Source organism: Suricata suricatta, chromosome 8 (genome assembly GCF_006229205.1).
Source record: "Suricata suricatta isolate VVHF042 chromosome 8, meerkat_22Aug2017_6uvM2_HiC, whole genome shotgun sequence".
Classification (NCBI taxonomy): Eukaryota; Metazoa; Chordata; class Mammalia; order Carnivora; family Herpestidae; genus Suricata; species Suricata suricatta.
Genome location: NC_043707.1, coordinates 124,141,612 through 124,165,606, shown reverse-complemented (window position 1 = coordinate 124,165,606; position 23,995 = coordinate 124,141,612). Strand labels below are relative to the sequence as shown.

The 23,995-nt window shown below is 48.2% G+C and overlaps 1 protein-coding gene across 3 annotated transcripts in view; it reads left to right on the top strand.

Annotated features, from left to right (window-relative positions):
• The window catches only part of NIPAL3 (NIPA like domain containing 3), a 45,475-nt gene that overhangs the window by 2,716 nt on the left and 18,764 nt on the right, over positions 1–23,995 (top strand). The window contains exons 2-5 of one of the 3 annotated variants that reach the window (XM_029948771.1): positions 2,055–2,376; positions 19,965–20,033; positions 21,269–21,440; positions 23,705–23,764. In XM_029948771.1, the coding sequence (XP_029804631.1) occupies positions 2,284–2,376; positions 19,965–20,033; positions 21,269–21,440; positions 23,705–23,764 (394 nt within the window). In that variant the 5' untranslated portion in view covers positions 2,055–2,283. Of the gene's footprint in view, positions 1–2,054; positions 2,377–17,052; positions 17,223–19,964; positions 20,034–21,268; positions 21,441–23,704; positions 23,765–23,995 lie in introns of those variants that run through there. The other 2 variants (XM_029948772.1, XM_029948770.1) reach the window with 2 other exon arrangements.

The following is a 23,995-nucleotide window of genomic DNA, read 5'->3' as shown; positions in this document are numbered from 1 at the left end:
ATAGGAATACTATTCTCTGATTATCTGTATTTTACAGCAGAGAAAACTGCCTGGAAAGTGAAATGACTTGGCCAAGGCAAACAGGTAGCATACAACAGGTCAAAAGCTACTTGTAACTTTTTTTTTATTGAAATAAACATCGACTTTGTAGTAGAATCCAAATTGGTACGATTTTTTTTTTTTTTTTACTATAAGAAGACCTCAAAGAAACCCTTAGCACTGTGGTAAGGTGTTTTGGCCCTGCCTTCCAGAACCCTAGGATTATACTTCATCTTTCTTCTCTGTTTGGTAGAAAAGCTTGACATGCATTAAAACTATCAGTCTGATAGTGTCAACAGGAACTACTGTCATTGTCAATCTTCCTTGAAGTCACATTATTACCCCACTTTACAGATGAGGCACCTGAGTCTCCTACAGATAGTGTGGTCTGGTCACACAGGTCGTCTCCCAGGGTCCAGTGTCACCTCCCCTGTGCTAGGCTGACCCTCGGGTAGTCCAGTTCTTCCCCCATCTGTGAAGATAGCTTTTCTTCTCATTCTTTCGTCCCAATATCGAACACGGGGTTCCTTTTTTATGACAGTGGGATATATTGTTTGGAGGCCTGGAGGTGGACAAGGCAGTGTTCTATGTCTCACGCAGGGGAGCCTGTGGAAAAGGTAGGATTTCAATTAGGACCTGGCAGGAGGAAGGAAGCAGAGGGGAAACAAACAAACAAACAAACAAAAAAAAAACGAACAAAAAAAGATGATTTAAAAATATTTTTAACTGTTTGTTTAATGTTTATTTATTTATTTATTTATTTATTTATTTTTGAGAGGGAGCGAGACAGCGAGCACAAGCAGGGTAGGGGAAGAGAGAGAGGGGAACAGAGTATGCAAAGTGGGTTCTGTACTGACAGCAGAGAGCCCCATGTGGGGCTCAAGCTCTTGAACCAAGAGATCATGACCTGAACCGAAGTCGGATGCTTAACTGACTGAGCCACCCAGACACCTCTAATTATTTATTTTTGAGAGAGAGAGAGAGAGAGAGAGAGAGAGAGAGAGAGAGAGAGAGTCTCAAGCAGGCTCCATGCTGTCAGCTCAGAGCCCAATGTGAGACTCGGTCCCATGAACCTTGAGATTATGACCTGACCTGAAGTCAAGAGTCAAATATTTGGGGCACCTGGGTGACTCAGTTGGTGAAGTACCGACTTCAGCTCAGGTTACGATTTCAGGGTTCATGAGTTCAAGCCCTGTCTTGGACACTGTGCTAACAGCTCAGAGCCTAGAGCCTGATTCGGATTCTATGTATCCCTCTCTCTCTGCCCCTCCCCTGTTCACGCTGTCTCTCTCTCAAAAATAAACATTAAAAAAATACTTTTTAAAAAAAGGAGTCCAACGCTTAACTAACTGAGCCACCCAGGAGAAAAGGTTCTGAGGTAGATGAGCCATGTCTTTTTTTTTAATTATTGATTTATATTTTTTAATGTTTTTAAAAAAATTTTTTATGTCTCTATTTTATTTTGAGAGACAGAGACAGAAAGCAAGCAGGAGAGGGGCAGAGAGAGAGGGAGACAGATTCTGAAGCAGGCCCCAGGCTCTGAGCTGTCAGCACAGAGCCCAACGTGGGGCTCGAACTCACAGACTGTGAGATCATGACCTGAGCGGAAGTCTGACGCTCAACAGACTGAGCCACCCAGGTGCCCCTTAATGTTTATTTTTAAGAGAGAGAGAGAGACAGAGTGTGAGCAGGGGAGAGACAGAGAGAGAGGGAGACACAGAATCTGAAACAGGCTCCAGGCTCCAAGCTGGAGCCAGTCAGCAGAGAGTGCAATGCGGGTCCCGACCTCACAAACCGTGAGACCCGTGACCTGAGCTCAAGTCAGCCCCTTAACCAGTTGAGTCACCCAGCCGCCCTGAGCCATGTCTTTATCAAGGGGGCCAAAGGCATGATATAATTTTGTAAACAACTTCCCTTATGACAGCCCGTGTCTTGTCCCGGTAGCTTCCTCTCCCTGGGTAACGAAGCTGGGCTCATTGTGTGTGCATTTCTCACATTGCTCTCCGCCACCACAGGGCACCGCGGGGACAAGGACTCGCGCCCTTCCCTGCCTGCTTGGGAGAGACACAACCTGGCACTGGTCGGGGTGAAGGAAAGGGAGAGGCTGTAAATCAGCCAGGAGAGCCTCGAAGTCCTCCAGCGGCCCCGGTGAAAGGAGGCAACACCCAGCAGCAAGAGATGGTGCCGGGGTTCGGCCCCGCCTAGCGGCAGCCACGGCCCCCCAAGGAATGTGCCCCTAGCGCCATGGACCGAGCCCGCGGTGCGGCCCTGCAGCTGCGCCCGCTCTCGCCCACGAGCGGCGCAGACCCCAGCAGCGAGGCCTCCTTCTCCTACAAGGCAAGAGCTTTCTTTCTGGCTTTGAAATGTTGTGTTTTCTAGCAAGAGAGTGACACACGATCGCCCTGGCTACAGATATGGCCGGGGTCTGCATGCCTGTTTGGGTAGAAACAGGCACCGGTGTAGGAGAACGGGTAATCCAGAAGAAAGAAACACTTATTGAAATACATAAAGATAGGGGGTTAGGGAAAAACGTCAAAAGAGAAATGTAGAGAAATATATTTTTTTTAATGTTTATTTTTGAGAGAGAGAGAGACAGAGTGCAAGTGGGGGAAGGTACAGAGAGGGAGGGAGACACAGAATCCAAAAGAGGCCCCCGGCTCCAAGCTTCAAGCTGTCAGCACAAGGGACAAGGGATGGTGGGAGGTATTACTACTCAGCCTGTCTCGGGGCGACTCGAACTCACAAACTGTGAGATCCTGACCTGAGCTAAAGTCAGGTGCCTAACCAACTGAGCCACCCAGGTGCACTGAGAAATATTTTTAAAGGGAGGTATTCCCACTTAGAAGATTTGTTTGTTTTAAATCACCTACTCAATTACTCAGAGACAAGCTTTGTTCATATTTCAGTATATTTCCTGCCTGGTTTTTGTTTTTTTTTTTTTTTTTTTGATGTTACACTTTTGGGATCTGATTGCACAGATGTTATGTATCTTGGTTGTTTCGCTTAGCCCTATTTGTGGTTATTTCCTCATGTCACTGAATAGTGATTTAACGCATACTTTTTGAGCGATAGCCCAGTAATCTGTTGAGTTGCTGTATCAAACCTTTCTGGACACATCCCCTGTTGTGGGATGTTCAGATTGCTTCTGATCTGGGGCGAGTGTAAGCAGTGCTGCAGTGCGCATCCCAGAGTGCCTGCTCCCCTGCTGTCTCTAAGGATTGGCTAGCCTTGGGAGAGGCGGTCTCTGCCACAATGCCAAGAGCATCAAGAATACACAACACAAGAAATACAGTTAAGACACTTGGCTCTGTGATGAATCGATGACCAATAAACACATACAGAACCTAAGAAAACACAGAACCCTCTCCCAGACGAGATTTCTAATAAGTTTCCATTTTAATTACAAATTAACTCAGTTACTTATTATTGTACACATACCTTCTGGGTGCCAGAGCAAAGATAAATCAATCAATCATGGTGACTCTACCAACAAGCTGAAGAACTGAGGTGGGAGACAGGCACGTGCACGAAGTATGAGGTAACTGAAGTTGTAGCGGGGAGAAAGGGAAGAAGACAAGTCTTCGAATCCCCCCTCTGCTCCTTCCCAGCTAAGTGCGCTTGGACATACGTCTTACCCTCTCAGAGCTTCTCTTACGGGTAGAGTGGTGGTAGTAATACCTCCCACCATCCCTTGTCCCTCCAATCACGTGGATCAATGAGAAGGCACCTAGCCCACGCAGGAGACATGCGGGAGGTGCTGGACTCGGTGCTTGACCCGGAAGTGCCTGGGGTTTACGAAGAGGAACAGATGGAGGTGCACAAAGCAGAGGAGTGTCTAGTTAATCGCGCCTAGAGATAGAGGAAGTTGTTTCCTTCCACCTTGATTTTGTTAAGGCTAGTTTGGTTGCAAGGAATAGAAACCACGTCAGAGGCACTGAGACAAAAGGGAAAATGACAGTAAAACCGACAAGGTAGCTCCTGCAACCAGAGGCAAGTAGGGCAATGGAGGTTAGAATGAATTGGAACTCCTACCCGGCCTTTGAAAGAGGGGAGACCTGATTGGCCAGTTTGGGTCAGGTGTCTACCCGTGGTGGGCAGGTGGGTGGGGTCACACAGCAAACAGGTTTCTGGGGCTCTATCCTTGTATGCGGCTCTCTGAAAAGTGGCTCTATGGGCTGGGCAGGCTGTCCTCAAATAATCTCTTATCTTTGGGGCAAGGAAAACATTAAGAGGGCCCACATCCAACTTTATCAATGAGGTGAAGTTAGGAGCAAGCCGTTTGAATTGCAGCGCTGTGCTCTGCCCTGGTTGTTGGGGCGGGGCTGGGGTGATGTCTGTGAAAGGGAGGCCAAGAGGCCAGCTGCCCAGGTGGCAGCATCGCAAGGGCTTGCTGGCCCTGGAGGCTTGGCCTCAGCCTGGAAGAGTCCGGCCTCAGTTTCTTCTATTTAGCAAATAAGCATTTTGGCTGGGCACCTGCTCTCCCCTCCTGCCAGTGCGGGGTGGGCGGGGCTGTATGAATAATTGAGCTCTCTCTTCCCTGGAGGAGTTTTCCAGTCTAGGAGGGAGGTGGGGGAAGCTCTTTCCCTCGGGGCCTTAGCCTTCCTGACGAATGTGATACAAAAGTAGAGCCAGGAGGGGTGTTAACAGCATGGCCTTCAGAATCAGAGACCTGCTGTCCCCAAACCCCAGCTCTCTCTCGTTCTGTCTTTATAACTTGGGGGAAAGTCAGGAAACTTCTCTGCAGGTCAATTTTAAATCCATCCTACGCGGCGGTTTGGAGGATGAGGTGCACTTACAGGTGGAGGAAACTGAAGCTGCGTGCCACAGCCCCCGATAGAAACCCCACCGATTCTGCCAGCCCCAGCTCCGGTCTCACCCTTGGCTGCTTTCCCTGCCAGGAAAATATAGGCCCGTTAGCACACTTCCGTAGTCCATTCCCAGTTACTATAGTAATCCTCATGATCATAGCAGCTGCTAACTTTGTTGAGTGTTTACTATAGGACAGGGACTGTGCTAACCCTTCCAAGGCCCCGTGAGGTAGGTATTAGCAAAATCCCCTTTTACATATTAGGAAACTGGCACAGAGAGGTTAATTAACTTTCCTGAGGCCACACAGTCAATAGGTAGTAAAGCTGGGATTCGAATTGAGTGTGTGCATTGTGACACTCACTTTTATCCATCACCCCCTGCTGCCGGCAGCGTGCTCACCACTCTGCAAGGCTCCTTCTCTCCCTGATACTGGTTGTTAAGTATGGAAATGGCAGCGCTGAGGAAGGTAATGCCCCCCTCTTGCTGGAGGAGGTAAGGAGCAGGGAGCTGGCCGGAAGCCAGCTTACAGATCTAGCAGGGCTTGGTTAGCCAGGGAGCTGCATCTCTTGTATTTGAATATGAGTAGCCCTCAGAGCAAGCCGGGATGCAATTTATACCAAATTGTGGGCAGTTTTAAGCCCAAGGGATTGTGGGAGGTCAGTTTAAATAGCAAGTGATGACTGGCCTTGTCACCGTGGTATTTAAATAGAGGCTCTCGTTGACAGATGTAAAGCAGATGTTAGGACGGGGAGATCTGAGCAGAGGTTTCACTCGGCAAGGTTTCTTGCCTCTGTGGCCTTTGGCTGCTTTTCTGGAAATAGTTTCCTTTTTGTCCAGAGGTGTAGCTGGCACCGAAAGGGTCCTTAGAGCTCTTGCTAAGGTAAAAATATAAAAATGGTAAAAATAATAATAGTGACAAGCTAGAATTGTTTTAGTAATTTTTTACATGCCCGATGATGTTTCAACATGTATCTTATTTCATGTGATGTGACAATCCTATGGAGTTTATAGTCCCTCCATTTTTTAGAAGGGAAGCCGAGGCTCAGAAAGTGAAGGTGAGGAAGTGACAGAGGCAGGACCCCCGCCCAGGACTGCTGGTCTTCAAAGTCCACATGGGGAAGCCGAAGCAGAGAGAGAAGTGACCTTGATTTTGCTGCCCCACCCTTGACGTTGAGTCTGTTGAAGCCACGCCAAGAAAGCAGCTGAGTTTGAAAGCTTGCTGCCTGCTTGCAGTGTTCCCCTCACCCTCCATCGCTCACCAGGAGCCCTCTGCCTTCAGGGGCTGCGCTATGAGGACAGGGACCAAACATCCTGGCCTATGCCTCCTTTATTAATACAGCCCCCTTTCATTTTCAAAATGTCGCAATCGGGTCTACCTATCAATATAAGGTTCCTGATCATTGGAAGGCCTCGCTTTGTCCTCACCTGTTGATATGGGACCAAAGTGCCGGCAGACCTGTTCAGGTCCGGCCCTGCCACTTGCTCACTCTGTGACTTAGGACATGTCTTGGTCCTTCTCTGGCAGTTGAGATCCTCCACGGGCAGGAACCCCCATTGAGGTATTTGCCTTAAAAAATGAGGATGGCCCCCGACTCCCCGCCCCCCTTCCCCCTTGGCGGACTCTGCCCAGTGAAGTCGAGAGCCAGTGGGAGCCAATTAGGTGTTGCCTCAGCAGCATCGTCCCCATCTGACGGAACTCAAGAACCAGCGATATGGCAGGTGAAGAAGCCGGCCTGAGGCCACCACCAGGCAGTCCTCCCAACCTGCCCCTCAGTAGGAGACTGTTTTAGTCTGGGACAGAGTCACTGAGCCCAAGGTCAAATCCCTGTTCTGGGCTAGCTGTCCACATCCACGGGGACCTGTTGCTCACTTCCCACTTTAAATAGCTTCTGTGAACACGCCTCACCTGGTGTGGCTCCTCTGCAAAAGACGAACACAGTGGCTGAAGAACCCGAGGCTGAAGCCACCCAGGCCCCACCCCACATCCCCTCCCTGCCAGCAGACCCAGATGCCCCCGTTTTATAGTCTGAAGCTCTGAGGTTTGGAGGGGGGGCTGGATGTCAGGAGTTCTGCTGGTTGTCACCTCAACTTTCTCGCCGCTGACAGGCGAGGGTTACACGTGACAGGCATAACCCTCGGGCCGGTGGCATCACCTTGCCTGACTTTCAGTCCTCATCAAATCGACCCAAACGCCACTTCACAAGGGCTTGGGGCATAATTAACATTGATGAAGCCCTTTGAAATGCCAGGATGAAAAGGCATTTAATTACATTGTGCTATTCCTAACCAAGTCTGTGTGTAGCCAGTTATTATGCATGGAGATTAATATTCTTGTGGAAATGGCTTTTAATAATTTTTTATGTCTTTATTTTATTTTGAGAGACAGAAACTGGGGTGTGTAATGGGTGTTGTGTCGGCAGGCATGAAAACAACATTAATATCATTGTACATCAGAGCTTTTGGGTGGCCAGGTTCATTGTCAATGAAAGGAACATTTTTTATTTTTATATTTTATGTTTATTTATTTTTGAGACAGAGAGACAGAGAACGAGCATAGGAGGGGCAGAGAGAGAGGCAGACACTGAATCCGAAGCAGGCTCCATCCGGGCTCTGAGCTGTCAGCACAGAGCCCAATGTGGGTCTCAAACTCACGGATCATGAGATCATGACCTGAGCTAAAGTTGAGCACCCAATTGACCGAGCCACCAGGTGCCCCGAGAGGAGAATTTTTGAAAGAAGTAGCTCTCAACAGTGGGCTTAAAATATTTGGTAAACCATGCCGTCAATAGATATGCCAATATCCAGGCTCTGATGTTCCATTTATAGAGCACAGGCAGAGTAGATTGAGCATAATTCTTCAGGGCCCTGGGGATTTTAGAATGGCAAATGAGCCCTGGCTTCAATGCGAAATCCCCAGCGGCATTAGCCCCTAACAAGACAGTCGGCCTGTCCTCTGACGCTTTGAAGCCAGGCATGAAGTTCTCTCTGGCTATAAAAGTCTTAGATGCCAGCATCTTGGAGTAGAAGGCTGTTTCGTCTATATTGAAAATCCATCGCTTAGTGCGGCCGCCTTCAGCCAGATCTGGAGGACTTGCTGCGACTCCTACATGGGCACCTGCTGCTTCCGCTTGCACTTTCATGCTGTGGGGACGGCTTCTCGCCCTAAACCCCGTGAACCAGCCTCTGCGGGCCTCAGCCCCTTCTGCAGCCTCCTCCCCGCTCTCAGCCTTCACAGAACTGAGGCGAGTGCGGGCCTCGCTCTGGATGAGGCTCTGGCTTAAGGGAATGCTGTGCGAATTGGACCTTCTATCCGGACCGCTCCAACCTTCTCCATATCCGCAATCAGGCTATCTGGCTTTCTTATCACTCATGGGCTCCCTGGAGCAGCACTTTTCATTTCCTTCGAGAACTTTTCCTTTGCATTCACGACCTGGCTGACTGTTGGTGCAGGAAATCTAGCTTTCAGCCTGTCTCAGCTCCTGAACATGCCTTCCTCGCTGAGCTCAATCATTTCTAGCTTTGGATTTGAAGTGAGAGACATTTGACTCTTCCTGTCATTTGAACATTAGAGGCCATTGTAGGCCTGTTTAATTGGCTGGTTTCTTTATTGTGTCTGAGGACCGAGGGAGGCCCCAGGACAGGGACGAGACCAGCCGCAGGTTGGTGGTGGAGCAGAACGCACTCATGAGGCATTGATTAAGGTCAGTGTCGTCTTACATGGGCGTGGTTCATGCCCCAGAACAGTGACAGCGGTAACATCAAAGAACACTGATGACAGATCTAACAGTGAAAATGCTTGAAAGTTGCATGAATTACAAGGTACGACACAAAGACACAAAGTGAGCGGATACTGTTAGAACAATGGCGCTGAAGGACTTGCCTGAAGCAAGATTAACACAAACGTTCAATTTATAAAACACAGGATCTCCACAGTGCACTAAAGGAAAGCCAGTCAAACTGAGTATGCCTGTTTAAATTTTTGTGAACTTAGATTAGCAACAGTTTTCTTTTTCTTAGAAAAAACTTGCTACAACACCAAAAGCACAGTAACGAGAGAAAAAGTAGATAAACATCATCAAAATTAAAACCTATGTACATCAAAGCACTTTATCAAAAATAAAACTATGGGGTGCCCAAGAGGCTCAGTCAGGTAAGCGTCCAACTCTTGATTTCAGCTCAGTCATGATCTCATGGTACGTGAGTTCAAGCCCCGCTTTGGGCTCTGTGCTAGAACACGGAGCCTGCTTGGGATTCTCTCTCTCCCTCTCTCTCTCTCTCTCTCTCTCTCTGCCCCTTGCCTGCTCTTTCGCTCTCAAAATAAATAAATAAATAAAACTTTAAAAAAATTATATTAAAAAAGAATAAAAATATGACTCACTGAATAAAAGAAAATATTTGCAAATCATGTATCTGGCAGAAGTTCTGTATCCAAATATATAAAGAACTCTTGCAACTAAGAAAAAAAGTTTAATGTGTGAAGGGTTGCACAACCTTGTGAGTGTACTAAATGCCACTGACTTGTACTCTTTAGGTTAGCGAATGATCGATTTTTATTATATATGAATCTTACCTCAATTTTTAAAAATAGGCAAAAGTTTTGAATAATATTTCTCCAAAGAAGATAAATGGATAGTAAGAATGTGAAAAAATGCGCAGCATCATTAGTTATTGAGGAACTGCATTATGAAAACCACAATTAGATATTTCTTCATTCCCATTAGTTTGACTCCCATTAATTTTTTTAATGTTTATTTATTTTTGAGACAGAGAGAGACAGAGCATGAGCAGGGAGGGGCAGGGAGAGAAAGAAACAAAGAATCCGAAGCAGGCTCCAGGCTCCAAGCTATTAGCACAGAGCCTGACTTGGGGCTCAAACTCACAGACTGAGTTCATGACTGGAGCCAAAGTCAGATGCTCAACTGACTGAGCCACCAGGAGCCCTTATCATTAATATTTTTTTTAATGTTTATTTATTCTTGAGAGAGAAAGTAACACAGCATAAGCAGGGGAGGGGCAGAGAGAGAGGGAAACACAGAATCTGAGGCAGGCTCCAGGCACTGAGCTGTTAGCACAGAGCCCGATGCGGGGCTCGAGCCCACGAGCCCACGAACCGTGAGATCATGACCTAAGCCCAAGTTGGCTACCCAGGTGCCCTGTCATCAGCTTTTAAAAAAGAAAAATAACAAGTGTTGGCAAGGATGTGGAGAAATTAGAGACCTCAGCCAGTGGGAATGTGAACAGGTGCAGCCATGATGGAAAACAGTTTGCCCCAAAAGTGAAAATAGTCACTATTGATACCCAAAGGAATCGAAAATACATGTTGGTACAAAAACTTGTACAAGGATGTTTGTATCATCATGTGTCATAGACAGAAAGTAGAGATAACTCAGATGTGACTGGTAATTGGATACATAAAATGTGTTCTATCCACATAATGGAATATTATTTGACCATTAAAAGGAATGAAGCATTGGAACCTTGAAAACATTATGCTCAGTGAAAGAAACCAGACACAAAAGACCACATACCTTAGGAGTCCATTTATATGAAATGTCCAGAAGAGGCAGACCCACAGAGACAGGAAGTAGATCAGCGGTTGCCAGGGGCAGGGAGAACGGGGAACGGAGAGGGACTGCTCATGGGTTTGGGGTTTCTTTAGGGGGGATGGTGGAAATGCTTGGATTTAGAGAGTCGTGTGGGTGTGCTACACTGATGAAAAGTGGACGTTTCGAGCATTGTGTTGCAGCTGTAGAAATCAGGTGTGCACCCCTCCCCTGTTTGTGGTTGCTTGCTGTGGCTTGGTAGTGTTTGCTCGTTTTTGTGATTTTTCTAAATTCTTTTCGTAAAGTCCACGGGTCCTCTGTTGTGTGCAGCCCGATGAAGTCTGTTCTGTTAGGTGGTCACCCTGTGTTTTGACAGTTTCCTTAATCATCTAGGGCCAAAAAAGTGGAAAAAAGAGGAAAAAAACTCCCCCGGTTCTTTCAGTCTTCACACATTGGCTGTGCATTGGGGCCCTCCGACGCTTAGCCAGGCCACGTACCGCGCTGCCTTGGCCCTTGACCCAGCTTGCGCCCACCCTGCAGGCCTGAAGGCTAGTGTTTTCTCAGACCTTTTTGGAGCATGCATCCAGCCCTGGCTACATGCATGGCCTTTTTCATTCCCCAGTATTCGTGGAGACTTTAGAAAGCCCTTACCCTCTGTGCATCTCCTTTCCCACACTTCCTGCCCAGGCTTTTCCTTCTGTCTATTGCTCCTCTTGACTGCTGCCCCTTGCCCCAAGCTGTTGCACAGCCATTACTTGGACCTTGAAAGGCTCTAAAGTCAGACAAAACAAAGACAAGCCCTGTGCCAATCCTTCAGGGATCACCAGACAGGTCAGAATCCACAACCACAGTTTTTTAAAAATAAGATTCAGGGGCTCCTGGGTGGCTCAGTTGGTTAAGTGTCCGACTTCGGCTCAAGTCATGATTTCACGGTTCTTGGTTTCGAGCCCCATATCGGGCTCTGTGCTGACAGCTCAGAGCCTGGAGCCTGCTTCAGATTCTGTGTCTCTTTCTCTCTCTGCCCCTCCCCTGTCCATGCTCTGTCTCTCTCTGTCTCTCAAAAATAAATAAAATGTAAAAAAGCTAATAATAATAAGGTTCACGTATCACTCTCTCTGTGTCCTCATGGCTGCCACAGATCTGGGCTGTAAGGGATGGGAGGCAGGCTATTTAAAATGCCACAGCGCTCTCTTACCATAAAACAATAGCTTCTTTCTTCAATATGCCTTCCTCTGATTGTTACATGTTTTTGGCACCCCCGAGTTGTATTAAAAAAAGTGATTCTGATGGGTTTTGTCAGCTCATTAGCTGTTTTTCTGGAGGGGTGTGTCCCTGGAATTCTCTATTCCACCATTTCAATGGTGTCACTCATAATATTATGAATATACCAAAATCCACTATATGGGATACTTTTTAAAGGTCAAAATGGTGAATTTTATAATTTGTGAATTTTATCTCAATAAAAAAGGTAATGATGGGTTTAATAAATGCTAGGTCTATAGAATGGCCTTAAAGAATGACTAAAGTCAGGCATTAAAATGGGAAGACGTTAACTGGGCAAAGGAAGGGGGTAGGGGCATCAAACAGTAGTATCATACACACTCAAGTCAGATGAAAGACGAAAGCCACCTGTTAGTGAATATCTGGTATAGGGTCAGATCTTGAGTCCCAGACAAAAATTGCTGGATCATTTATCAACCTTGGTTTACTAAGGAAGTGTATTAGTTAGCTACTGCTGCGTAACAAACCACCTAGAAACCTAAATTTTAAAACAACAACTATTTTACTGCGCATAATTCTACAGGTCAAGAATTTGGACAGGATCCAAAAGAGTTGAAGTCAGGAGGTAAAAGATATAATTACACTTCAATATTGATTGCAGTACTATTCGTAGTAGTCCAGGTGTGGAAATAATCTAAATGTCCATTGAAGATAATGAAGAAAGAAATGTGATGTATATATACAGTGGAATATTATGCAGCCTTGGAAAAGAAAGATATCTTGCAATCCGTGTCAACTAGATGAAACTTGGGGAAAAACTGCTAAGTAAAATAATTGCTATGGGATACATGTTTGTCATCACCTCCCCCCCGTCACTCTCCCTCCCCTGCCAAAATTTCTTTGTTTAAAGCCCTAATCCCCCATGTGATGTTTTGGAGGTGAGACCTTTGGGAGATAATGAGGTCATGAATGTGGAGCCCTCAAGAATGGAATTAGTGACCCTGTAAGAAGAGACACAAAGGGATCATCCCTCTCTCTCTCTCTCTCTCTGTCTCTCTCTGTCTCTCTCTGTCTCTCTCTGTCTCTCTCTCTCTCTCTCTCTCTGACATGTGAGAATGCTGCAAGAGGGTGTCCGTCTGTAAACCAGACAGAGATCCCTAAGCAGAAACAGAATCAGCCAAAATCTTGGACTTCCTGGCCTTTGGAACTGTAAAAAATAAATATTTATTGGTTAAGCTCCCCCGTCTGTGGTATTTGTTAGAGCAGTTCACACTCACTAAGGCGGTAAGCCAATCACAGACTAATTCTACATAATTCCACCTAGATGACCTGTCGACCAGAGTCAAAGTCGCAGAATCAGAGTGTAGGATGGGGGTTGTGGGGTTGGCATGGAGGGGAAATGGGACTTGCTAATCAACAGGCATGAAGTCTCAATTATGGAAGAAGAATAAATTCTAGAAATCTTTGTGCCTGTAGTTAACAGTACTGCATTATCCACTTAAGTTGTTGTTAAGAGGGTAGATCTTATGTTAAGTATTTTTTTATGTTTTTTTATTTATTTTTGAGAGACAGAGAGAGATAGCATGAACAGGGGAGGGTCAGAGAGAGAGGGAGACACAGAATCCGAAGCAGGCTCCAGGCTCTGAGCTAGCTGTCAGCACAGAGCCTGACGTGGGGCTCGAACCCACAAACCATGAGATCATGACCTGAGCTAAAGCCAGAAGCCGGACACTTAACCAACTGAGCCACCCAGGCGCCCCCTTATGTTAAGTATTCTTACCACCGTAAAGTATTTTTTAAAAACAGAGAATCTGGGCGGGGCAAATTTGGGCAACAGTATCATCTGGGGTGCTGGGCGGGGACTGGAGAACCCCAAATGGCATCACGCCTGTCTGGAGCCTCAGCAGGGAGGGCTTCCCCAGCTGGCAGTCGGCTGAGGTAGCTCCCTTCTCCTGGTTCGACTGGGCCCACTCGCATGTCTGTCTGGTCTTGCACACGAGCCCTGGCTCTCCTTATGGAGACGCTGGACTTCTTTACAGGTGGTTGAATTTCCCTGTAAGGCCTGAGGCCAGAAGCCCCCGGCCCCCATTTCCACCTCATTCCATGGATCACAAGGCCTACCCAGATTCAAATGGTGGGGAGAGAAGTGCCCACCTCTCGATGGGAGTTGGGGCACACAGACACGGGAGAAACGTCTGGCATCCATCATCCCCGTTTACCAGAAATGGTCGCCCCAACTCTGGGACAGTATAATTGTGAGAGTGTAATGGCAAAAGTCCTGCCTCTCCACCAGGCCTCCGCGGGCACCACCCAGTAGGAGAAGGGGGCTCCCCTGCTGCCGGCTGGGGGTAGGAGTCCACGCTCCCCACGTGGTCTCACTCTGTGCCTCATCACTGGACCCCAGATCCCTCCGTGGCCTGCTCTGAGAATCCCAGCCTGTGAGTTAAGGTGCCTTGTTATAACCGTGAAAGGTTGGAAATCTAGCCTCCCTACTTGGCTTACGCTGGTACTGGGGGTTGGGCTGGGGGAGGGAAGGTATCATTTTTTTTTCCCTGTGATATTTGGAATACAGCAGTTGTCTAAAAGTTTCCCATCTTGGGGTACCAAGGTGGCTCCGTCAGATAGGTGGCTCCAACTTCGGCTCAGGTCATGATCTCACGGTTTGTGGGTTCAAGTCCCACATCAGACTCTGTGCTGACAGCTTGGAGCCTGCTTTAGAGTCTATGTCTCCCTGTCTCTCTGTATTTCCCCAACTCGCACTCTGTCTCTTTCTTTCTCTCTCAAAAATAAATATTTAAAAAAATTTTAATACAAAAATAAAAATTTTCTGTCTTGCTTGACTGCTCATCTTCTGGTCTTTTGACTAGAGAGCGTGGATTTTCTTAGAGCTTTGTTGTCCACACCCATTGATAGTCCCAGGCTGCCCGTTTCTTCAGCTTCGGGTCTGAGCGATGTGAGGTGAAGAGAAAACCCAGGGAGCCCGCTGCTGGGTCGTTCCCCGGGCCCCCAGCTCCCTGGCCGATCTGCCTTCTCCTCTCCGCCTTTCAGAGTCCTCTTCCGTTTGCTTTCCGTGTACCAGCCAGGGTTTCCGGCTGTACACAGCAGGAAGCAGGGGAAAAGGGGGTCTGCTCCATCCGCTAGAGCAGAAGTTCTGTAATTTGCTTTTTAAATTGGAAGGAACAACAGAATTTATTGTCTGTAAACAGATTTGGAATGTTGAAGACATACATCTGTTATATTCATAAGCACAGTTTATTAGACTTAGAAGAATGTCTTCGTCCCTTGGTAAGATTTTATTTAAAAGAAACTAGATTTGTGAGTCTGTTTTTTATAGCAAATATAATTTTTTTAAGTTTACTTATTTTGAGGGACGCCTGGGTGGCTCAGTCGGTTAAGCCTCTGACTTCGGCTCAGGTCAGATCTCACGGTCGTGGGTTCCAGCCCTGCATCAGGCTCTGTGCTGACAGCTAGCTCGGAGCCTGGAGCCTGCTTCTGGTCCTGTGTCTCCTTCTCTCTCTGCCCCTCCCCCTCTCATGCTCTGTCTCTGTATCAAAAAATACATAAAACATTTAAAAAAATTTTTTTAAGTTTATTTATTTTGAGACAGAGAGAGAGAGAGAGAGAGAGAGAGAGAGAGAGAGAGAGAGAGAGAGAGAGAGGCAGGGGCAGAGAGGGAGGAGGACGGGGGGTCTGAAGTCGGCTCAGCGCTGACCGCACAGAGCCCCGTTCATTATAAACGTGTTCCCAAACTCTGTTGCATGAAGCATGGACTCAGGTGCTGTGGGGCAAGCAATGGAAACCAACTCTTTTTTTTTTTTTATAGTTTATTGTCAAGTTGGTTTCCATAGAACACCCAGTGCTCATCCCCACAAGTGCCCTCCTCCATGCCCATCACCCCCCTCCCCCTTTCCCCCTTCCCCTTCAGCCCTCAGTTTGTTTTCACTATTCAAGTCTTTCATGATTTGCCTCCCTCTCTCTCTCCCTATTTTCCCCCTCCCCCTCCCCCATGGTCCTCTGTTAAGTTTCTCCTGTTACACATATGAGTGAAAACATATGGTATCTGTCTTTCTCTGCCTGACTTATTTCACTTAGCCTGACACCCTCGGGGCCCATCCACATTGCTACGAATGACCATATTTCATTCTTCCTCATCAACATGTAGTAGTCCATTGTGTATATAAACCACATCTTCTTGATCCATTCGTCAGGTGATGGACATTTAGGCTCTTTCCATGTTTTGGCTATTGTTGACAGTGCCACTATGAACATTGGGGTACATGTGCCCCTATGTGTCAGCACTTCTATATCCCTTGGGTAGATCCCCAGCAGTGCTATTGCTGGGTCATAGGGGAGTTCTATTGTTAGTTTTTCAGGAACCTCCACACTGTTCTCCAGAGCGGCTGCCCCAGTTTACATTCCCACCAGCAGTGTAGGAAGGTGCCCGGGAAACCAACTCGTAAGCAAACAAGACTGTGGGGCTGCTCCCAGAATGGAAGGAAGAGCTGGCGAAGCAGGCCTGGGGAAGTTCCAGGCACCAGCATGCCCCCTGGGGCCTGGCCTTGGGCAGCAGCGAGTCCAACCTTCTTTCAGGCCTCATGCTGCTCTGTTCAGGATTTGAACCCCTGAGGCACCTGGGTGGCTCAGTCGGTGAAGTGTCCAACTTCAGCTCAGTTCATGATCTCACAGTTCATGGGTTCGAGCCCCGCATCAGGCTTTGTGCTGAGACCTAGCTCAGAGCCTGGAGCCTGCTTCCGATTCTGTGTCTTTCTCTCTCTCTGCCCCTCCCCGGCTCATGCTCTGTCTGTCTCTCTAAATAAACATTGACAATTTTAAAAAAAGGATTTGTACCCCAGAGAGAGGTTCTGGCCTGCCTGGTCGGATCAAGCTTGAGTGTCGACCCATCTTTGTCCAGGGGAAGACAGGGCACTTGGAATAACAGCCCCAGTGAGACTTTACAAGGGAGAGTGGGGGGAAGAGGGAGCCTTCCCCAGAAAAATCAGGGTGCTGTTACCCGAAGAAAAGGAATGGGATTAATATGGCAGGCGGGTGAGCATCCCTGATGTCTGCAGACCACGAGTTCTAGAGCCACGTAGGTTTGGGACGGCTGGGATGACGGCCAAGGGGGAACTGCCTGTGGGGCCGTCTGACCCGCCGGTGTGCTGTGGCCTCGGCTCCACTGTCTCCCAAACTGACTTAACCTCGGGGTGCTTTTTGCTGCAGCATCCCGTTGGCATCTCTAGGAACCCAGTCAGGGAAAGCCGGGCCTGGTTGATCTCCGTGACCCTCTGAGCTGGGAGATCCTGTGATCCGACAGGAAGGACCTGGTTTCTGCCCAAGTCTGTTCGAGAGGAGAGAACAAAAACACATCGCACAGATGGAGAAGGACCAAGGAAGTGCAGCTCAGCAGTGAGAGCCTTCTCGGGAATCAGTAGAAGCCAGCTCCCTTGGGTCCCTGAGATGCCCCCGATGACCTTCTATCAATGACTTGTTTTCTACAGTGAAATGAATGAAAGTCAATTTCTTGTCTGGCCTGCTCATTCACTTGATTTCTGTTGGCAGTCTGGCTTCGGTGACCGGAGGCTTAGGGGAGAACTGGATGGACCCTTAGAGGTTATCCGGGCTGGCGGTTACATTTTCCAGACAGGGACACACAAGGCTGATGAAGGGAAGGGACTCCCCAAAGGTCATGCAGTGATGAGGCAGCAGAGCCGGAACTAGAACCCAGGTCGCCCAGCTCCCCGCTCAGCATCTTTCCTTGACTTTTCAATGCTGCACCTGCCTGGGCTCAAAGCCAAGGGCAGCCATGGTGGTTTCGATCAGTGAACACCCCCTCTCTCCTCCCATCCTCTTCCTCGGCCAACTACCTTCTTAGCTGTCTGGGCCCTCAGCATTCCAGGGAAGAGGGGAGGAGAGAGGGACAGGGAAGAGGGGAAGCGAGAGGGACAGACCCTTGACTTTTTGCCTTACTACTTGCTAATTACGTCTTCAGATGAATTGCGGACTGTGTTTGTCTTATTTGTTGTTGTTTTTCTTAACTTTTTTTTATGTCTTTATTTTATTTTGAGAGACAGAAACAGAGAGTGAGTGGGGGAGGAGCAGAGAGAGAGAGGGAGACACAGAATCTGAAGCAACCTCCGAAGCAGGCTCCGGGCTCTGAGCTGTCAGCACAGAGCCCGATGCGGGGCTCAAACCCACAGACTGTGAGATCATGACCTGAGCTGAAGTGGGAGGCTTAACCGTCTGAGCCACCCAGGCGCCTCTGTTTGCTAGGACCCAGCCAGGCCTTGAAGACCGGACAGATTTCACTGGGAGGACGCCCGGTAGGAGGAACCTCTTGAGCATAGGGGGGTCAGAAAAGGCCCATCCTGGGGAGGGAGGACTCATATCTGGCTAAGACAGAACACTCCTTGGTGTTGAGTGGTGAAATAACACTGTAGGCTGTCTTGGGGACATAGTGTGGTGTGGTTTAGACACTGTGGCAAGAAGCCTTTGGCCCAGCAGTCCCCCTTCTAAGAATTTATCCCAAGGAGGAAAATCCTCATAAATGCACAAAAATGCGTGTACTAGGATATTCAGTTACAGTGACATTTAAAAATAAAAGGAAACAGCCTAAATATCCAATAATAAAGAAGCAATGATCTAAAATACGGCACGTGCAAATGATGAGTTATTCGGTATTTATTAAAAATGATGAATGAAATATGTTTGACAGGGGAATGTGTTTATAACAGCTTAGGTAAAAATAGGTAATAAAACAGATTATAGTCTTATTTTTATAAAACGAACTAACATTGTCATTCATATCTAATTATGGACAAAAAAAGTTTACAAGAACAAAATGTTTGCAATAGTTATCTCTGGGTTTTAGAATTACAGGTGGCTTTTCTATTGTGTTGTGATTGTTAGTGTTCCTGTCATTTCTATTTCCCAATTGTTCTACAATGAATGTGTATTTGGTAATCATCTTTTAAGGTTAGAAGGAAATGCCATGTCAAGAATCTGAACCTTATTCTTAAGGTGATACAAATTAACTGTTTATAGTGTGGAGGTTCTTCAAAAAATTAACAATAGGACTCCCCTATGACCCAGCAATATCACTGCTAGGAATTTACCCAAGGGATACAGGAGTGGTGATTCATAGGGGCACATGTACCCCAATGTTCATAGCAGTGCTTTCAACAATAGCCAAATCATGGAAAGAGCCCAAATGTCCATCAACTGACAAATGGATCAAGAAGATGTGGTTTATATATACAATGGAATACTACGTGGCAATGAGAGAGATTTATGAAATCTGGCCATTTGCAGCAACACGGATGGAATTCGAGGGCGTCATGCTAAGTAAAATAAGTCAGGCAGAGAAAGACAGATACCATATGTTTTCACTCATGCGTGGATCTTGAGAAACTTAACAGAAGACCATGGGGGAAGGGAAGGGGGAAAAGGTTACAAACCGAGAGGGAGGGAGACAACCCATAAGAGACTCTTAAATACAGAGAACAAACTGAGGGTAGATGGGAGACCGGGGAGAGAGGGAAGTGGATGATGGGCACTGAGGAGGGCACTTGTTGGGGTGACCACGGGGTATTGTATGGAAGCCAACTTGACAATAAATTATATTAAACTAAGAAAACAAATTGAAACAAAAAGAAATTAAATGTTTATAAATGAAATATTTTAAAATGCCCTAAGCACATTAGCCAATTTAAAGAGTCTCATTGAGGGACACCTGGGTGGCTCAGTTGGTTAAGTGTTCAACTTTAGCTCAGGTCTGATACTGTTCATGGGTTTGAGACCTGCGTCGGGCTCTGTGCTGATAGCTCAGAGGCTGGAGCCTGCTTCCAATTCTGTGTCTCCCTCTCTGAACCTCCCCCACTTTCACTCTCTGTATGTCTCTCAAAAATAAACACTAAAAAATGTTTTAAAAAATGTCTCATTGAGACCCCCTCTGGCAACATGACGAATCCACTGATAAAATAGCAAATCGTATTTTTGTTTGTGTTTCTCTTGTAAATTCTGCTTTCTAAATGTTGCTTTCCTGCACAGGACTGCGGGGAGTGGATCCGTTAAGGGAACAGCAGAGCAGATTCAGGCCTTACGCGGTCATCATAACTGACGGACAAAGGACATTGCTTTCTGCAGGTGTCCAGCTCAGGGCAGTGTTTAGTAAACCAGCAAGGCAGCCGCATTGACCTTGAGTAGTAAAACTCCAATAGAAGGTCAGGGGTGTGGCTTTGTGGCAGACGTTTTCCTGGTTTTGTTTGGGGACAGAAACAGTGGGACCTCAGATGTGCCCTGGGGCCCTTTAGCTTAGACACGGTTAACATCTGCTCCTGTGAACTTTCCTTACAGGAGAACCTGATCGGCGCCCTTCTGGCCATTTTCGGGCACCTTGTGGTCAGCATCGCGCTCAACCTGCAGGTGAGTCAGGTCACCAGCGCGGTCGGCAGCAGAGACACAGCTGGTCAGCTGGGGTGTCTGGTGCGGCCCCACTGCCTCCGCGCTGTGGGTCGTGGTCGGCTCCATTCCTGGGCTGGGCCTACAGCAGTCTTGTGGGTTGTTCCAGACTCTCTCTTGATCCTCTGCCCCCCTGTCATCACCCCACCACCCCTCCGCTCTGATGACAGCACCTACCAGTACACAGAATCCCTGGGGGCCCTGGAGGTGCTGCTGTGGGAGCCGACCCCCTTGCCCCATCGGAGCTGGCAGGTGGCGCCCTGCTCCCACGCCCTGCTCCCACGCCCTGCTCCCACGCCCTGCCTCGGGGACTGCTCTGGGACCACAGGATGGACAGAATAAGCCCCGCAGCACGCTGGCTCGCTCCGCTCCACCAGTGCTCCTCCGCCTCCAGCCGCGGTGATCCTGGTCATCCTCCCCAGAGCGGGGACAGCAACGCACTTGGGCACCTGGCCCGTCTCAGCTCCCACGCACACGCGCGTGCGGGAGTGTTTCTGTGGGTTTCCTAGGCCACGTGGTCTCGTAGCCACTTGTCTGGTTCCAGCTTTTCTTTTTACAGACCGCCTCCCTGCCTCCGCATCTGCTTCTCCGAAGCCCCCATCACGGCCCCTGTGGTCCTCTAAGTCAGCACGCCAGCCTGGCTCTCCTTAGTCACCACCGCACTTTCTCTGTCCCATGGCCACACTTCCAGAGCACAGGCTGTGGGCCAGGCTTGGGCCAAGAACCCACCCAGGGGAAGGCAGGGCCCACGGATACCCCCCAGGGCTGCCCTGGTGCCTGTGCAGAAGGGAGTAAGGCCGAGCAGGCGCCTGGAGCATGGGGACTCCTGGGCATTAGAGTCAGACGGAGACACTCCCCCCAAGGCCCGGCTAACATGGGGTCCTAGACCACGCTCCCACCCCACACTGTGATGTGCATTAGAAAAGCACCTTTCCAGGCCGCCCCCACGCCTCCTCTGAGATCGAGACGTTTATGTTTTCAGAACCTCCCAGGGAGTTTCTGAAGATTCCCAGCCAGTTCAAGAACTTCTGTCTTAGCCTGAGAGCCAGGCATTGAGATCCCTACTGCTTGCCTCTCCTCTGAGCGAGGACTCCAGAACCTTCTAAGTAAAAGGGGGGGGGGGTAGATTTAGGATACAGACATTATGTAGCATCTTCCCCAAATATCTGGGCAAGTCACGTTCTTTCTCGGATTTCTAGAAGTACTGCCACATCCGCCTGGCAGGCTCCAAGGACCCCCGGGCCTACTTCAAGACCAAGACATGGTGGCTAGGCCTGCTGCTGCTGCTGCTGGGTGAGCTGGGCGTGTTCGCCTCCTACGCCTTCGCCCCGCTGTCGCTGATCGTGCCGCTCAGCGCTGTCTCCGTGATTGGTAAGCCACCGCGGCCCTGGGACCCGCCTGGCCTGCCTGTGCCTCCGCCCGCCAGGGAAACAAAACAGCTTTTGCTGGCTCACACAGCTGACACGTAGCCCTTTACAGATGTTAATTCTTCTAATCCTCCTTTTTGCGGGCAGCACTGTCATTATCCCCATTTTACAGGTGTGGAAATCGGGGCACAAGACAGAGAAGTTCCTTCCTCCAAATCACAACAGCTAGTGAGGGGCAGGGCTGGGGTACAGATGGGCTGTCTGGCTCCCTACTGTGTTTAAAACTGATCCAGAAAGTTTATCAGAATTGCCTCTTATTTCTACTGAAAAAGAAGACAGAAACTCGAACCCTCTCAGCAAGATAACCCAAGCTTTTAGAGGGTTCAGGTATTACACCTCTAAAAAATGCACATTCAACGTATTCTCTGATCTTTTTACATCAACTGATACCATCTTTAAAACACTGTTCACTTTCTCCGGGCGCCTGGGTGGCTCAGTCGGTTGGTTAAGTGTCCGACTCTTGGTTTCGGCTCAGGTCATGATTGCACGGTTCATGGGATCAAGCCCTCTGTGGTGCTCGGCACTGACCTCATGGAGCCTATGTAGGATTCTCTCTCTCTCCCTCTTTCTCTGCCCCTCCTCTGCTCCCATGCTCGCTCGCTCTCTCTCTCCCTCTTTCTCTGCCCCTCCTCTGCTCCCATCTCGCTCACTCTCTCTCTCTCTCAAAATAAATAAACATTAAAAAAATGAAGTATAATCTGAATGCCTTTAGTGTGGCAAGAAGTCACCCAGTCCTAGCCTTTCGTTGTGTCTTACTGGCCCGCTTTCTACGTTTGTTTTATTAAACAGCCCCAACGGGTACTGACATTTGTCCTCTGCCCGTTGCCAGTCCGAAAAGGACTTCAGGACCTTTACTCACAATGAGAAATAGGTGACCAAGTGACTAAGTGCTTTAAGTATTTGCCTTTGTATTTTAATAATTTAGTAATTCATTAATCAGATTCTGAACAATGAGAGACTGAACTGTAAAGACGGATCCTCGGGTGTCAGCCACTAGAGATTAAGCGACTCTCAGAGATTCTTTTTTTTTTTAATGTTTTTTATTTATTTTTGATACAGAGAGAGACAGAGCATGAGGGGGGGAGGGGCAGAGAAAGAGAAGGAGACACAGAACCGGAAGCAGGCTCCAGGCTCCGAGCTGTCAGCACAGAGCCTGACACGGGGCTCAAACCCAAGAACGTGAGATCTGACCTGAGCTAACGTCAGAGGCTTAACCGACTGAGCCACCCAGGCGCCCCTCTCAGAGCTTCTTAAGTCACTTGCTAAAAAAAATAATATGAAAAACAAATAAATATTAAAATAATAACTATCCCTGTTACTTAACAGTCACAATTTCAGGTACTTTAATAGTAACGATAGCTCAGTCATTGAGCATTTGCTGTGTAACAAATTACCTACATGTATTATCTGATTTCATTGCCCTTATGACTCAGAGAAGTAGGTATTTTCAGGGGTGTGCTGATGAGGCAACATTCAGAGAGAGAAAATGAGAGAAGAAGAAAAAGGATAGGGCAGTGAGGGAAGGGAAGGGAGTGAGGGAGGGGCGGAAAAGTGGGAAAGGAGGAAAGGAAGACCTATTTGTAGCGTTTCTGATTTATACGGTGCCAATACCCCCACCATGGCCGATTTCACGCTGCAGGGGTCTCCTGCATATTTAACAAGCAGCGAGCTGATGTGAGCTGAATCCAGACTGAGACTCCATGTAGTGACTTAGCCACGGACACACAGCCAGAAAAGAGGCAGAGCGGAGAACAGCCACCCAGGCCTGGCCAGTGAATGCTAGGCAGTGACCAGCCAGTTTGGGAGGGAGAGGGAAGAACCAGGGGAAAGTGGCAGAGGTAGTCATGGCCGGGGAAGGAGCAGAGGGGAATGACAGCACTCACCTCGGAGGGTAGATGTGCCAGAAATGACTTGTGCACATCCCCGGCACACTGCAGGTACTCCACACCAGCGCTCCTGGGCCAGTCGGAAATCCTTAGGAAGGCTCCGAGAGGAGCCTCCCTTCTAGATGGAATAACAGAGGAACCAGAAGGACTGAGTTTCGGGGAGGGGAGCATGAGGGAGAGGTACCGAGTTCCTTGGAACCTTAGGGAGTACCAAGTTCCAAGGCAAACAGGTCAACCCCAGGGCCCGGGCAAAGGGACTCCATTGGGCTGATGGCAACCTCAAGTTTCTTTTCCCTGTGCTTTTGTTTATTTTTTTTTATAGCCAGCGCCATCATAGGCATCATATTCATCAAAGAAAAATGGAAACCTAAAGACTTTCTGAGTAAGTTCACGGATTTGAGTCCCTGTTCTTAATCTTATGCTTGTGCTGTCTGTCCGTTACAACGCACCCCCCCCACCCCGCCCAGTGTAGAGGTCACCTGTCTCCTGCTCCCTTCTCTGCTTCTATATGCTGCCCTCACCAGGCTCCTGAGAGCTGGGTTTTTTAACCAATGGTTCCCAAATCTGGCCACACAACAAAATCATCTGTGAGACTTTTTAAAGCAGGCTTTCC